At 36.7% G+C, this 15,575-nt stretch overlaps 1 protein-coding gene across 5 annotated transcripts in view; it reads right to left on the reverse strand.

Moving 5' to 3' along the window:
* ASH1L (ASH1 like histone lysine methyltransferase) overlaps nt 1-15,575 on the reverse strand; it is a 209,686-nt gene that overhangs the window by 178,269 nt on the left and 15,842 nt on the right. For 4 of the 5 annotated variants that reach the window (XM_058539382.1, XM_058539377.1, XM_058539379.1 and 1 more), the window contains one exon: nt 3,540-4,059. In XM_058539382.1, the coding sequence (XP_058395365.1) occupies nt 3,540-3,959 (420 nt within the window). In that variant the 5' untranslated portion in view covers nt 3,960-4,059. Of the gene's footprint in view, nt 1-3,539; nt 4,060-4,906; nt 4,926-15,575 lie in introns of those variants that run through there. The other variant, XM_058539381.1, reaches the window with a different exon arrangement.

Genomic DNA, 15,575 nt, shown 5'->3' on the forward strand with positions numbered 1-15,575 from the left:
TATTCTTGCCAACGCTGAATGTTAGAAAATTTTTTTGGTTTTGCCAAAATTGAACAAAGAAAGGTAAGTCGCAAAATTAATTAAAAATAAACCAAGTACATCTTGTCAGCACATCAGTGCTGCATGTCAATTAGACTTCAATAAAACTGAAAAAAATACATTTAAAAAACAAAAACAAAATTAGGACCCTTAAAATCTTTAACTAATATAACTTTAAATAAAAGTCATTTAGAGTAGTTATGCCCTAATATTTTTTCAAAAGAATGAATCAAACTTTAAACTTTACTTATTGGGGCCAGCCTGGTGGTGCAGCGGTTAAGTGCGCGAGTTCTACCTTGGTGGCCCGGGGTTTGCAGGTTCAGATCCCAGACGCATACCGAGGCACCACCTGTCAAGCCATGCTGTGGCAGCATCCCATATAAAGTAGAGGAAGATGGGCACAGATGTTAGCCCAGGGCCAATCTTCCTCAGCAAAAAGAGGAAGTTGGCATCCGACGTTAGCTCAGGGCTCATCTTCCTCACACACACACAAAAAAAACTTATTAATGTGTCAGTTTCTAAACTGTGGATTGAAATTTTAAAAAAATTAATGACATCTGAATCACTCTAAATAACAGATTCTGAAATTGAACACTATGCCACATAATTCAAGAAAGAGAAAATGTGACTCATGGAACTGAACTTGAGTTTTGTTTTTAAAAATTACATAAACAGGGGCCGGCCCGGTGGCGCAAGCGGTTAAGTGCGCGCGCTCCGCTGCGGCGGCCCGGGGTTCGCTGGTTCAGATCCCGGGCGCGCACCGACGCACTGCTTGGTAAGCCATGCTGTGGCGGCGTCCCATATAAAGTGGAGGAAGATAGGCACCGATGTTAGCCCAGGGCCGTCTTCCTCAGCAAAAAAAAAAAAAAAGGAGGAGGATTGGCGGATGTTAGCTCAGGGCTGATCTCCTCACAAAAAAAAAAAAAAAAAAAATTACATAAACAGGGAGCCAGCCCGGTGGCGCAAGTGGTTAAGTGCAAGTGCAGCCGCTATGGTGGCCAGGGGTTCGCCGGTTCGATCCCAGGTGTGCACTGACACACTGCCTGTCAAGCCGTGCTGTGGCAGCGTCCCATATAAAGTAGAGGAAGAGGGGCACGGATGTTAGCTCAGGGCCAGTCTTCCTCAGCAAAAAAAAAAAAAAAAAAAAAAGAGGATTGGCATCAGATGTTAGCTCAGGGCTGATCTTCCTCACAAATAAATAAATAAATAAATAAATACATAAATAGTTAACAATCATTCAGTACTAACCATGACAGCAAATAATTTATTTATTTTTCAGAGGATTTTGTTTTTGCCCTCTGAACACTGCTGAAAGAAAAATTCTACTAAGAGAGAAAATACGTGATCTATATTTCTACGTTTTTACTAGAAATTTAAGGCCTAATTTTACTTTAAAAGCAGCACTGACAAAAAGTCAACTACTTTTGAAGGATGGGGGTTGGGGGGGTATTTTGGTTGTGTGCCTTGCTTTAAGATAAACAAAACAAAATCCCCAAGCTTTCTTAGACTACCAGCATGCCTCATAATAGTCCACCTTGCCCTCCTTAACCACTGATGCTTCATCTTTTTGGAGTCAAGAATGACTTCTTTTGAGAAGCTGGTGAAAGCTATGCAAAAATGCATCCAAACAAACACAAACTTTGGCACAGACTGTCATATTCTGAGAGCAACCACACACACCCAAACCCTTCCAGAGATCCCAGGTTGTGAAGACCTACTTTAGGTTGTAAAACGAAAAAGTGAACATTCATAAGAACCTATCACATGACAGATACTATATATAAATTTATTTATTTATATAACCATTTAAGATAGGCATTAATAGTCCCATGTTATAAATGAGAAAACCACAGCCCAGTAAGATAAACCAAACTGCCTGTGTACAGTTGTTAAGAAAGGATTTGAATTTGGTTGTGACTCTATAACCCATGCTCTTTCCATTATTTCTGAAGAACTAATTCAGAGGGTAGTAATATATTCAATAGCCCATGCTAAAGTAACCGTTAGAAAAATAAATACCTACACATCACCAACAGCTTTGTTAAGTATACAGATACTTTCCCTCAGAAACCATAGACTGTATTCTACTACAAACAAGTTATGTGTGATATAAACTACTTATATGTTGAGAGCAAGTATGCAATGTGGTTGAAATCTTTTCAGTACAAAACCCCATTATTAGCATTGACTATTTAAAAAACCCTATAGAAAGATTACTAAAGACAATTATCCTGGAGCCCTTTACAACTTAGCTGTGCAAGATAAGCTCTAACACTGTTTCAAGTAAAAAGGTCTAGACAAAAATTTTTTCCAATCAACCTTACGAAAATTCTTGAGGTCAGCAGAAACATATTATCTTCATTTCAGAGATGAGGAAAATAAGGCTCACGGTAAGGTTAACCAACTTACCTAACATTCATTCAGTTAAGTTTTTTCAAGAATTGGTACAATATTCATTTTTTCCTTTCTTATAATCTAACTCATTCACAGCTGATTTTATCAATAAAACATCCCAAGCTACCTTATGTTTATATGATCTTAAGCAGAATGGTAACTAGCAAAAATTTCTGGATGCCATGGCAATTTGGAAAAGAACAAAGAGACTGCATCATTACGGTTTCTGGTAACATGTAAAAAGCACATGAATTTCATGTTAAGGAATTAACAGTTAAAATCAAGTTATTTCACACAGTCAAGAATATTTCAAAATTTTAGTCAAAATTTCAAGCTAATTCTTTCTGCCTAGATCCATTGTTTTACTAATGTATTCATACAATTTAAAACTGCGTGTGGGCACACATGGTGCCTACAGCCTGAAATTAGATATTGTATAGAGTGACTAAAACTTGTGGTCAACACATGGTCTAAAACAAATTTAATATCTTTATAAACAGAGTAAACAGAGTTAAGAAAAATTAGTTTTATATTTGGATACCTGGTGGGAAATGGGACAATTTTTAATATAGTAACTTGCCTTACGAGAAACAACAGGAATTAATGTTTTATACAGTTAACGAATTGTATAAAACAATTCACTTAACAAAAGCTTTCAACATATGTTAGCAAATTGGATCCTTACAACCATCCTGAAAGGCAGGTGGTATTATAATCACCTAACATCTCTGAGCCTCAGTTTCTTCTCTGTTAATTTGTCTACAGTCATGTTGTTTACTAAAGAGGAAGGCAAGTTTCAAATCGAGGTTTCCTAACTACAAATACAATATTCTTTCCACTATGCCACAGAGCAGCAGCAATCTGAGTATACCCCATTTAAAATATTTGCCATAATTTTACAAATACAAACACATACATGGTTATACTATCACTCACATCTCTGACAAGCCTCAAATCCTATTTTAGGCTCACAAAACAGACTATTTGGAAATAACAAATAAAGGTTAAAAATCAAACTTCCTGCAATATGTATGTAGGTTAGATAAAAATTAATAGAGAAATCCAAATATTACCAATGATCACAAATTGTTGGGAATTCTACTTACCCGTTTTGAAGGACAGTGTTCACTCTTTTCATCTGTCATCTTCCCACTTTTAAGTGCTTTCCTTGGGTGTTTAATAGTTGTTTTTATGGCAGGTCGACATACATAGTTCTCCAAGTTCTTTGGAGGTTTTTTAGTTCTCTTAGCCTGAAGGCCAATTTTCAATTTTAAATTTCCCTCTGAAAAGTTTGTTTCTTTCACCAAAAACTGTTGCTGTGCATCAGTCAAACCATCATCTTTCCCTGCTTCAATGTTTCTTTCCCGATTCCACTTGCGAAGGTCCTCTTCCTCCTTTGTGTTGTTCTCTACCTCTACTTCTCTCTTGCTGACCAGTGTACCAGTATTGATGGCAGAGGGACTCTTTCTTGAAAATCCTTCAGAATCAGAACCCAATCCTAACATAGCAGTATTTCTAGGGTCCATCACAAGTGTATGTTATTGCCAAGGAACTAAGGAAAATTTTACAGAACTGTGTTCCATAAAAAACAGGGATCTCCAAAACTTGCAACCAGCATCTCTTTCTCTGCAGAACAGATCATAACAAAAATTGATCAGAATAGAAGCAACTATTGTGAGAAATGGGTATGGGGAGAGGGGAATAAGGAGGTCAGGAAGAACTCAAAAATCACAGTTAAAACAAATCAAAATGTTGTTCAAAATGAATTTAAATTCATTTAGTTATAAATAAATTTAAAATTTCAGAATAAGTGTATTATTCTACAGATATCATAAACAAGCTGCAGTGGTATGGTGCAAATCAATGTGCAAGAGCCACTGTTATAACTCAACCAAGAAGCTTCTGCAACTGATGGTCAAGTAAACACAGCATAAGATAAAAATAATTTCATACATTTTAGCGCTTTTCAGTTTCAAAGAAATTTATTTCTTACATTACTTGAATAAAATCAGTTTCAACGAAGGTAAAGAATCATGTTTTGGGCTGGTTTCAGTGCTCCAACCTATTATAAGAGGTTGTTAGGCTTTTAGGGTCAGAACTCTTGGGCTGGAATTCTCTCTGTTGCTGGTGTACAATTCAACTCCAAATTCATTCACTCATTCATTCATTCAAAAATATTTCTGAGCACCTATCATTTGCCAGGCATTATGCAACACCCTGGAAATACAATATTCAACAAAACAGATCCAGTTCCTAAACTTATAAGCCTTATACTTTAGTGAGAAAGACAAATGTTAAATAATCACATAAATGATTTATAACAATTGTTACAAAAACTTTGAAAACCAGAAATTTATTTTTACAAATTTTCCTAATAGCAAAGTCAGTTGGCATGCTTCAACTCCCCAAAGCCATAAAATATTTTTAAATCAGCAAGCCAATTTATTCTTTTACAATAGGTGGTACGCCTTACCTGAGAATCTGAATAATCTACACAAGGCAACCTCCTTCTCATAAATAAAGATCCTCAGGAAACCAGATTACCATATAATCAGAAGGCTGACTAGTGAATATAATTACCAAAACAAAACAATTCACTATTCTTGAGGACTGGTAGACTAGTTTTTATTTCAAGCATATATCTGAATCAAGATCCAGGACTGGTATCTGGAAAGAGAACATCCTATCCCTTAGAAAGTTCCATTTATGAAGCAGAATATTTTATAGTTTAAACTACATGCCTGAAGACTTTACTTTCCAACAAGATTATAAGATTCTCAAGGACAAAGACCATATGATATAATTGTTTTACAACTCCTACAAGGAATGTAAGTAAAACGCATAGCCCAATGACTGGCACATAGCAAGGGCTCAATAAAAGGTACCAACAATTTATTATTATTACTAGTAACAGTAGTAGCAGCAGCACTTTAATTACTTTACTAACAAATATTTGCCAACGGACTAAACTCGTTAGTTTGGTCCCACTCTATTCATTCACAAGAACAGCTACTCTTCCAATCAGTTCACTCTGACAATTCCTGCTGTCTACCATTTTGTAATTAATACTTCACAACAGCATTCAAGGTTTTTTATAATCTGGTTCTAACTATTCAAACTTGTTTATCCTTACTTTTCAACACATCTCCTATGATTTAATTTTCTTTACTGTCCCTAACAAATCATGGTCATTTCTGTTTCTGTGCCCTGTGCTTTCTTTCCCTTTAAAAGTACAGTCCTATCTTCTCCATGATAGGGTCACGATCTTGAAATTCAAAACTCTGGAAACCAAAAGTTTTTTCATAACTCACTAGTGACAAAACCTGACTTGACCTGATCTGGATCCATTTTGGTCTTAATTACCATAATTTCTGTGAATAGTCAGTCATACACTTCAATGCAGAAGTATTAATATGTTTGATTAAGGAGTGCTGCTCTAAGCACCACAGTGGAAGTAACCCAATCTACATTATATTATCTTTCTTTCTTTTTTTTTTTTTTTGTGAGGAGATCAGCCCTGTGCTAACATCCGCCAATCCTCCTCTCTTTTTGTTGAGGAAGACTGGCCCTGGGCTAACATCCATGCCCATCTTCCTTCACTTTATATGGGACGCCGCCACAGCATGGCTTGCCAAGCAGTGCATCGGTGCACGCCCGGAATCTGAACCGGCGAACCCCGGGCCGCCACAGCGGAGCGCGCACACTTAACCGCTTGCACCACCGGGCCGGCCCCTATATTATCTTTCTAAAAGCAAAAAAACAAACTTTTGGGTGATGGATTATAGACTTACATTCTCAGACCTACATTTAAGCTTGCACTGACCTGACCCTTCCCTGAATACCTATTACCCATATAGGATCACAATTTGGGTAACTACTTTTTTTTTCTTGCTCCACTTTTGTCAGCTACATCCCGAAACAGACTACTATAATTAAAATGTAAGCTTCATGAGGGTAGGGACTTCTTCCGGCTTGTTCACCACTATATTCCCAGCACCTGAGACAATGAAAAGCACATATTTTAGTACCCAATAAATAGCTGAAGGAATAAATTTTAAGGCCCCTACAGTTTCTAACAATGTCTAGCATGTAGAAAATGTTTCTCCTTTTCTTTTTTACATGACTTCATCTTGTGTTTGAAACCTATATACAAGTTTTTTCTTATTATATGTTGAATGTATTTCATAGAGGTGGTTTTCTGTAAACTTACTATAATATCTTAATTGCACTAGTAACAGCTCCCAAATCATATACCTCTTCTGTCTCTGTACCATCAAAGCTGGTCTAAGAAAAACAATCATGCTCACTGATCTCACTTTATATTCCTGACCACTAACCTTAAGTAGGCCCTTAGTAACACATTTCCCTTATCTATTCACTCGACCACTCTCCCAGACAACTAATATCATCTCCACACTCACTAACTCTGCTTCCAATCTGATGATGACAGCAGAGACAATCAGAAGAACACTGCCACAAGCTCACACCGTGTATCTACCTACCTGCCTGGGTCTGTTCCTATAGATTCTGCCTTCCTTCCTATCATAATATACAAATTGTCTCTACTTCCAACCCCTCCACTTGAGGACTAAATCCTATCCTTGTTGCCTTCTCAAGAGCATTATTCAGGCAACTATCCTTTCTCCCTCACATCATCCATATCTCACCACTCCTCTGGATAATGCCAATTAGCATGAAAACATACTACAATTTTTCTCATCTAAGGAAACTCCTCTTGACCCCATATCCTCCACCAGCTTCCCATTTTTCTGTTTCCCCTTACAACAAAATTTCTTGAAAGGGTTGTCTATACTCCCCATCTCTAAATCCTCGTCTTTTCTTTTCCTCTTGAACACATCATACTTCCACCACCACCTTTCCACAGAAACTGCTGGTCAAGGTCACCAATGTACTCCACATTGCAAAGTACAATGATCAATTCTCAGTCCTCTCATCTTACTTGACCTATCAACAGAATGTGACACAGCTGAATAGCACCTTCATTTCTTCACTTGACTTCCAGGATTCCTCTCTGGATTCTTCTCCCTCACTGGCTAGTCAATCTCAGTCTCATTTGCCAATTCTTCCTCTTCTCCCTGAACTCTAAACACTGGAGTGCCCCTGGGGCACACTCTTTCCTTTTCTGTCTATCCTCATTTCCTAAATGACCAGATCTAGTCTTTTGGCTTTAAAGTCCATCTAACATTGATGATTCACAAATTTCTATCTCCAGACAGAGACCAGCTGAGACTTCTTGCAACTCCAGACTCATATATCTAAATGCCTACTTCACACGCTGACTGGAGGTCTAACAATTAGGCACTTGAACACATCTAAAATCAATTCATCTTTGCCCAACTCCCCAATTTACAGGCTTCCTCATCTCAATAAATGCAACCCCAGCCAGAGTATTTAGGTCCAAAATTTCTAATCATACTCGATTCCTTTCTTTTCTAATGCCCCACATATCTATTGGGTCAGCAAAGTCTTCTTCACCTTCAAAATATATGCAGCACCTACTTCATCCTAATTGGACACTTACCAATCAGATCCAAGTGACAGTATCTCACCTGGACTATTGCAATAACTTCCTAACTGGTTCCTTGCTTCAGCCGTTGTATTTCTTTACAGTCTTCTCAACTCACAAGCAGGGTGATCCTTTTAAAGCCTGTGTCATATCATGTCACCCCTCTGCTCAAAACCCATTCAATGGCTTCCCGTGTCACTCAAAGTGGAAGCCAAAGTCCTTACAATGGTCTAAAGGCCCTATTTAATCTGCCCTATGATCTCCTCTACCTCTCTTCCATCACCTATCAGTTTTCTCACTTAGTTCCAAGAAGGGAAGACACAGATCTCCTTCTGTTTCTCAAATACAACAGAAATACTCCTACCTCAGGGCCTTTGCACTTATTATTCTGTCTGACTGGAACATCCCTTCCTCTAATAATTGCATGGTTTGCTCTTTCATTTTCTTCAGGTCTTTTTCTATATGTAACCTTACAGAACAGGCATTCACTGACACTCCTTTATAAAATAGAAAGATACCCATCCCACCACCTTCTTCTTACATTCTATCCTGTTTGATTTCTCTCCATTGCTCTTCTCACCATCTGGTATATAATATATTTATTTAGTGTCTATATCTTTCCATTAGAATGTAAAGTCCACCAGGAAATGGATTTTTGTCGGGTTAGTTCAATGCAGAATCCCAGCACCTAGAACAGTACCTGGCACACAAAAGGTGTTCATTAAATATTTGAATTAATTCCATGCCTTATGTGAATTATATCTTATTGGCTTCAATTTGTTCCTTTTCTAGTCTTTCCCCCCCCCCTCTTTCTTACTGGTTTCTTAATTTCTAATGCCCATCCTGGGTTTCACGTTACTAATGGTGAGCTGATGGACCTGCCATATATCTTTTTGGTTAGTTATTAAAATGAATCATTTCTGGAATAAAAACAATAATTTACAAATTATTACAAAATTACAAAAACAACTGCTTTTATATTAACTACTCACAAGTACACACATTTTAAAATTTCTCTACAATTTTTACTTTTCATAATGAAAGAATTCCAAAAGTGTTAATATAAACTTATAAAAGTAAAGTAGAATTTCAGTATTTCTTCCAAAGAACTCAAAGCATTTTTTACCAGCACTTATTCATTTTCAAAACATTCCAGAGAAGGGTTTGGGAGAGCATGATTCTCTTCATTTTAAAAATGGAGGGCCAGCCCCGTGGCTTAGCAGTTAAGTGCACGTGCTCCGCTACCGGCAGCCCAGGTTCGGATCCCAGGCGCGCACCGACGTACCGCTTCTCCAGCCGTGCTGAGGCTGCGTCCCACATACAGCAACTAGAAGGATGTGCAACTATGACATACAACTATCTACTGGGGGTTTGGGGGGGGTGGGAAAAGGAGGAGGATTGGCAATAGATGTTAGCTCAGAGCTGGTCTTCCTCAGCAAAAAGAGGAGGATTAGCATGGGTGTTAGCTCAGGGCTGATCTTCCTCACAAAAAAAAGCAAAAAATAAATAAATAAAAAATAAAAATGGAAAAAACTGAACCCAAGTGACATAGATTATTACATAAATAACAGAATATCAATAAACTGAAAATGAATTAATTTGAAAACAGTGACCACTATCCTAGAAATGTATGGAAAAACAGAGAAATATTACGTTTCCTTAACTCGACCAAGGAAAAAAAAGAACACTATGGCTAACGGCATATTTTGTGAATCCATTTAGACAGTGAGACTGGAAAATCATGATTGGCAAACCCCACATACCAAATTTAAGTGTTTCTAGTAAAGATAAATCCAAATTCTGAAAATACTTCACAACAAAGAATGCTTTTTATCTGCTAAATGTAAACTACTTGAAAAGCAGTCCCTATAGCAGCTGCCAGAATGCTGTTTTTTGAACTTTCAAAGCAATGTTCTTTGTGAATGATATTCTTTCAGCTTTTGGAAAGATATCTATACAATCTAGGTATTCCATCCAGGGGCAAAGATGTCATGTTGTTACACAACTTATTCTGGTTCCTACTACAACACATTCAATTTAAAATATAGTTCCAAGGAGAAACACAGAACTAAGACTGCTAGAATCTCTTTGCTCAAAGAGGCAAATTTAACATTCATCTCACATGCAACTTTTGGATTTATAGTATGTTTTCAAATCACTGAAACAATCCAGAACGGTCTAGTCCAAACTCAAGGGAAACTAACGCTAAATCTATAGCACGATGCCCTTTGGCTCAAGATCATTTTAGCTGTAAACAAACTTTTTAGAAAATTACTAATTATATTAATAGGATATATACATTATATCAAAACAAATTATGATAATCTAACATGTTAGATACTACTTATCAATTTATAAAACAAAACACAAATCATAATGCTTTATGATTTATACAGCCACTTGTATATTCTCCAATATACCACTAAATACCTGAGAGCAAGCAATACAAACAAAGAACTTTTGAACAAAAATTGCTCAAACTTATTTTTCACCTCCATACCCTATTCTTTCTATAAAGACCACTACCCACCCTACACCTCCCATACTAATCTCACATCCAAGTAACAAACAATGAATATGATTTAAAAAAAAAAAATTCACTGTTAATACAGTGCTCTGGTCTGTGAGATACCATACCACTCTGGAAAACAATTCAACTATGTTCGGAGACCATTTTGTGTAGATACCTTGACTATCATAAGGGGTGGGAAGGGAGTGAACACACTTTGATAGAACTGTATTTAGCAAGGCAATATAAAATCAACTATATATTTTTTAAGTACTATAAATAATGAGTCTTTACAGTGGGTTCAGTATTACTACAAGTAAAAAATACCTAAAATTTACTGAGCTCTTAATATGTGCAAAGCTCTATGCTAAATGTTTTGCATAGATTATCTCATTTAAGCCTCACAATCACCATGAGGTAGTTATAATAGTAGTTACTATTATTATTCCCTTTTTAGAGTTGAAAAAACAGGTTAATAGCCCAAAGGTAGAGCCTAGGTCTGTCTGGCTCTTAAATACTGTGTTACACTGCCTCCCAAAGATCATTTTCAGTCCTGATCTATTACCCCTCTGTGCTACATTTGGCATATTTGCTACTTGAAACTCTCCCCTGGCTTCTATGACAACACATTCTACTGGCTCTCCAACTACCTCTCTAACCATTCCATCATTTCCTTTATGGATTCATCATTCTTAATCTACCCTTTCATTCATCCAATAAATATTCTGAGAGCATCAAAATACGTTTTGAGACTTGGACAGCCACTGTAGATACAGTCATAAGTAATACAAATATGGTCCTTGGTCTCAGGAACTTTAAATTTTAGAAGGGGAGGTAGATAAATGACTAATTATACAAAAACGTAATTATAACATAATAGATGTGCAGGTACTATTATATGAGGTAATGTATCAAGGGAACTTGGAGGGACAAGGAATATAGCTTAGAAAAATATTTAATTTTAAGCTGAAACCCAGTCTGAGTAGGAAATAGGCAAAATGTGGAGGTGAAAATGATCCAAAAATAGGGAACATATGTGTAAAAAGCCCCTGAGATTGTAAAGATTAACAGTAGATAAACCAAAGGAGAAACAATACAAAACGAAAATGGAAAGATAAATGAAAATAGCTTGCAAAGGGCCTTTCTGAGCTATATTGAAGATTTGGAATCCAAAAAGAAGCTCTGAGTAGGGGAGTAACAAGATACAATTTACATTTTAACAAAACTTCTCTGGTTGCTGTGAAAGAATGATTAGAAAGACAGCAAAAGTTGATTCTGGAATACCAGTCATAAGACTGACAAATTAGGTTGGTAGCACTGGAAATAAAGAAAAATGGATAGATTGAGAGAGATTTTTAGAGGTACAACTGACAGGATTTGTCAATAAGATGTAGGAGGGGAGAGGAAGAAACTTTGAAGACTTGAGCAACTAGTGAAGAGCAGAGCAACTGGTATGGTGGTACCATTTACACACTCCTTCAACAAATATTTATTGAGAGCCTATTTCGTAACAGGAACTAGGGATATAGCGGTGCAAAAAATACAAAAATCCCTGATCTCAAGGGGCTGACATTCTAGAATCTGTTCGCCAGGAGAGACAGAAAGGGGAAATCAACAATTCAATAATAAATTTTAGATGCTTGTGAAACATTTAAGTGGAAAGGTCAAGCAGACAGCTGGAAATGTATCTACATGATATATACGGGGGGGGGGCAGTATGACAATAAATATAAAGTTAATGAAGCTTTATAAGTTTAAAAAAAAAAAAAATTTTTTTTTTTAATTTATTTATTTTTCCCCCAAAACCCCAGCAGATAGCTGCATGCCATAGTTGCACATCCTGCCAGCCTCTGCATGTGGGACGCGGCCCCAGCATGGCCGGAGACGCGGTGCGTCGGTGCGAGCCCAGGATCCGAACCCGGGCCGCCAGCATCGGAGCGCACGCACCCAACCGCTAAGCCACGGGGCCGGCCCTATAAGTTTTTTTAACTTGGTAAGAAAGGTAATTTATATTATTAACTTTCTCTGATATGTAAGACTAACTTTTTTCTTTTTGGATAAGTATACTTATCCAAAATTACCACTGCAGACTGAACAATGTTGGCAGATTTTTAGCTTAAAATAAGTAAAATCTAGCTTTTCTCATCTGTGATAATTTTTTTTCTTTGTGGTCTTTATTAAATATAGTTAGAGACTGTAATCATTGTTCTATTTCTCAATGTTAAAAACCAGATATAAATTAACTATATAAAACAAAAAATTTTCTAGCACATTCATGCATTTTAATTTGTCCTGGGTTTCATGCTCTTTAAAATTCTTATATTTCTTAAGATATATCATACTAGCTAAGTAATCATAGTACCACCAGTTGCTCAACTCAGAAACCTGGCAGTCATCCTTGATTCCTCTCACTCCCTTACTGTCAATCTTCAACCTAACACCAAAACTTGTCAATACCACATAAATAATTTTTTATGACATCTAGTTCTAATTCCACTGCCAATGACTTGTCCAAAAAACAATTCTTGCCCAGAATATAGTAGTAGCCTTCTAATTTCTTTGTATATCCACCTTGCTCTCCTCCAGTCCCTTCTCCAAGACACAAAAAGATGATTTAAAAAAACAACCTGATTATGTCATTTCCTTGCTTAAAACCTTGGGATGCTTTCATATTGGACTTCAGATATAAAAGACCCCAATCCTAATCATACCTTATAACTTAGATCTGCAGTATAGTACAGTAGTTAAGGACAGAAACTCTGGATCCAGAATGCATAGGCTTGGATCCCAGTTCTGCTATATTAACTTTGGGCAAGGCACTCCATGCCTCAGTTCTCTCATCTGTCAACAGAAACTGTTGTTAGGGTTCAATGAACTAATATATGAAAAGTACTTAGAAAACACTTCACACACTTTATCAGTGTCTACTTTTTTGTTGCTGCTATTGTCTGCGCCTACCTACCTCTCCTATCACCATTTCTCACTTGGCTATGAGTAGAGCAGGGGCAAATAAACAAAAAAAGCAAAAACTGATATATGTGTGACATACGTGTTCTAAGTACTTTTCAGTTCCTTAAATGTCTCTGTCTTCCCTCCCCTAGGAGAACATACAGTTAGTTTTCTCTGCCTCAAACTCTCTTCGAGGTTCATCTCTTCGATGATTCCTACTCATCCTTTCCATCTCAGCTTGAAGGTCACTTCATCAGGGAGACACTTCCTTACCCTCTAGACCAGGGGAGATCTTCCTGTTAAATGCTCATGTAGCATACTGCAAGTCTCCTAACATTCATCATGCTAGTAAGTCAAATGCTTAATATCCCTATTTTCCACTAGACCATTTGTTCCATGGGAATAAGAATCCTGTCTGCCTTACTCACTGCTATGCCCTTAGCAAAGTGCCTGGAAAATAAAAGGTACTCTATAAATATCTATTGACTCAATAAACAAACATATATATTACTATATTTTTAATCATGTACATAGGCAAAGATTAAAAGAGAATAGACAAAATGAAAATTAAAATATTAAAGAACTGATATTTTTCTTTAATCTCATACTGTTTTTACAACTTAAAAAATAAGCACTATGTATATCATCATGTAATTTGCTCTCCAAAAGTAAAAGAGTAAGCAGTGTCCTAACTGGTTTAAAATGTTTTACATTAAACCACTAAATCACATATATTACATAAGTCACTGAAATCACAAAAAGCTAGAATATCTTCATGAAAACACCAATCAAATTTGAACTACGTTCCTAAATAATTTATACAACATAAACTATGCTTACAAAGTTGGACAAACTAAGCTTTCTGACTCAACTACAGAACAACCCTTCATTTAAAAGACAGCGACAATCACCAACAATTCCTAACTTTCAAAGTACTAATCACCAATAAATCTAGTTATTTTCATATTTATGCACTGTATATATTCCTTAAATTCCAAGATGCCACTGATTTTAAGAAGCTTCACGAATCAATGACCACATTTTCAGGAGAAAAATTTTTTAGAAACCACTACCACACTAAATGTAATTACCAATTGTGTTATTTCCTAATTTCAGAAACTTAAACTGGGAGGAAAGAATATGTCTCATGACCAAAGACATACTGAATTACACCAACAAACTACTTCTAGAAATTCAGAACAGGAAAGTAAAATAGCAGACATAAATTACAACTAGTAAGCCATAAGGGGAAAATACATACAGAAATCATTACCAAAGCTAAATCCTAAGGAAAAAATTATACTCATTGACTGTCCGACAGATGATCTAATCAACCCTTACGTAGCTCTTCCTGAGAAGTAAAGTTAACACAGATCAAATATATAACTTCAATTCCATTTTTTAAAAAAAGTGGATGGGACTGTGGTTGCAAGGAATGTATAGGGACATTGATCTCCATCCCTAGAGAATTCTAAAATGGCAACAGGAGGAAAGTAGAAGTTACATGAGAAAGATTTTCCCATTAATGAATTATTACAATTTGACAAGGGTAAGGGTCTGTCAACTCAGAGCCAATGCACATGGTTGTAACACTAAACAAAAGAGCCACTTCCAAGAGGGCATCATTCACATTGTAAATATCCTACATTTGTTTTTTACAAAATTTTTCTGTGGAGTCATCAGAGTAGGAATGTAAACTGGTGCAGCCACTTTGGAAAACAGTCAGGCAGTTCCTCAAAAGGCTAAACAGAGTTACCATATGACCTGACAATTTCACTCCTGGATATATACCCAAGAGAAATGAAAATATATGTCCACAAAAAACTTGTACACAAACGTTCATGGTAACGTTATCCATACAATGGAATTTTTTTTTTTAAAGATTTTATTTATTTATTTATTTTCCCCCCCAAAGCCCCAGTAGATAGTTGTATGTCATAGCTGCACATCCTTCTAGTTGCTGTATGTGGGATGCGGCCTCAGCATGGCTGGAGAAGCGGTGCATCGGTGCACGCCCGGGATCCAAACCCGGGCCGCCAGCGGCGGAGCGCGTGCGCTTAACCGCTAAGCCACGGGGCCGGCCCATACAATGGAATGTTATTCATCAATAAAAAGGAATGAAGTACTGATACATGTTACAACATAGATGAACCTTGA

The sequence above is a fragment of the Diceros bicornis genome, chromosome 4, assembly GCF_020826845.1.
Source record: "Diceros bicornis minor isolate mBicDic1 chromosome 4, mDicBic1.mat.cur, whole genome shotgun sequence".
NCBI lineage: Eukaryota > Metazoa > Chordata > Mammalia > Perissodactyla > Rhinocerotidae > Diceros > Diceros bicornis.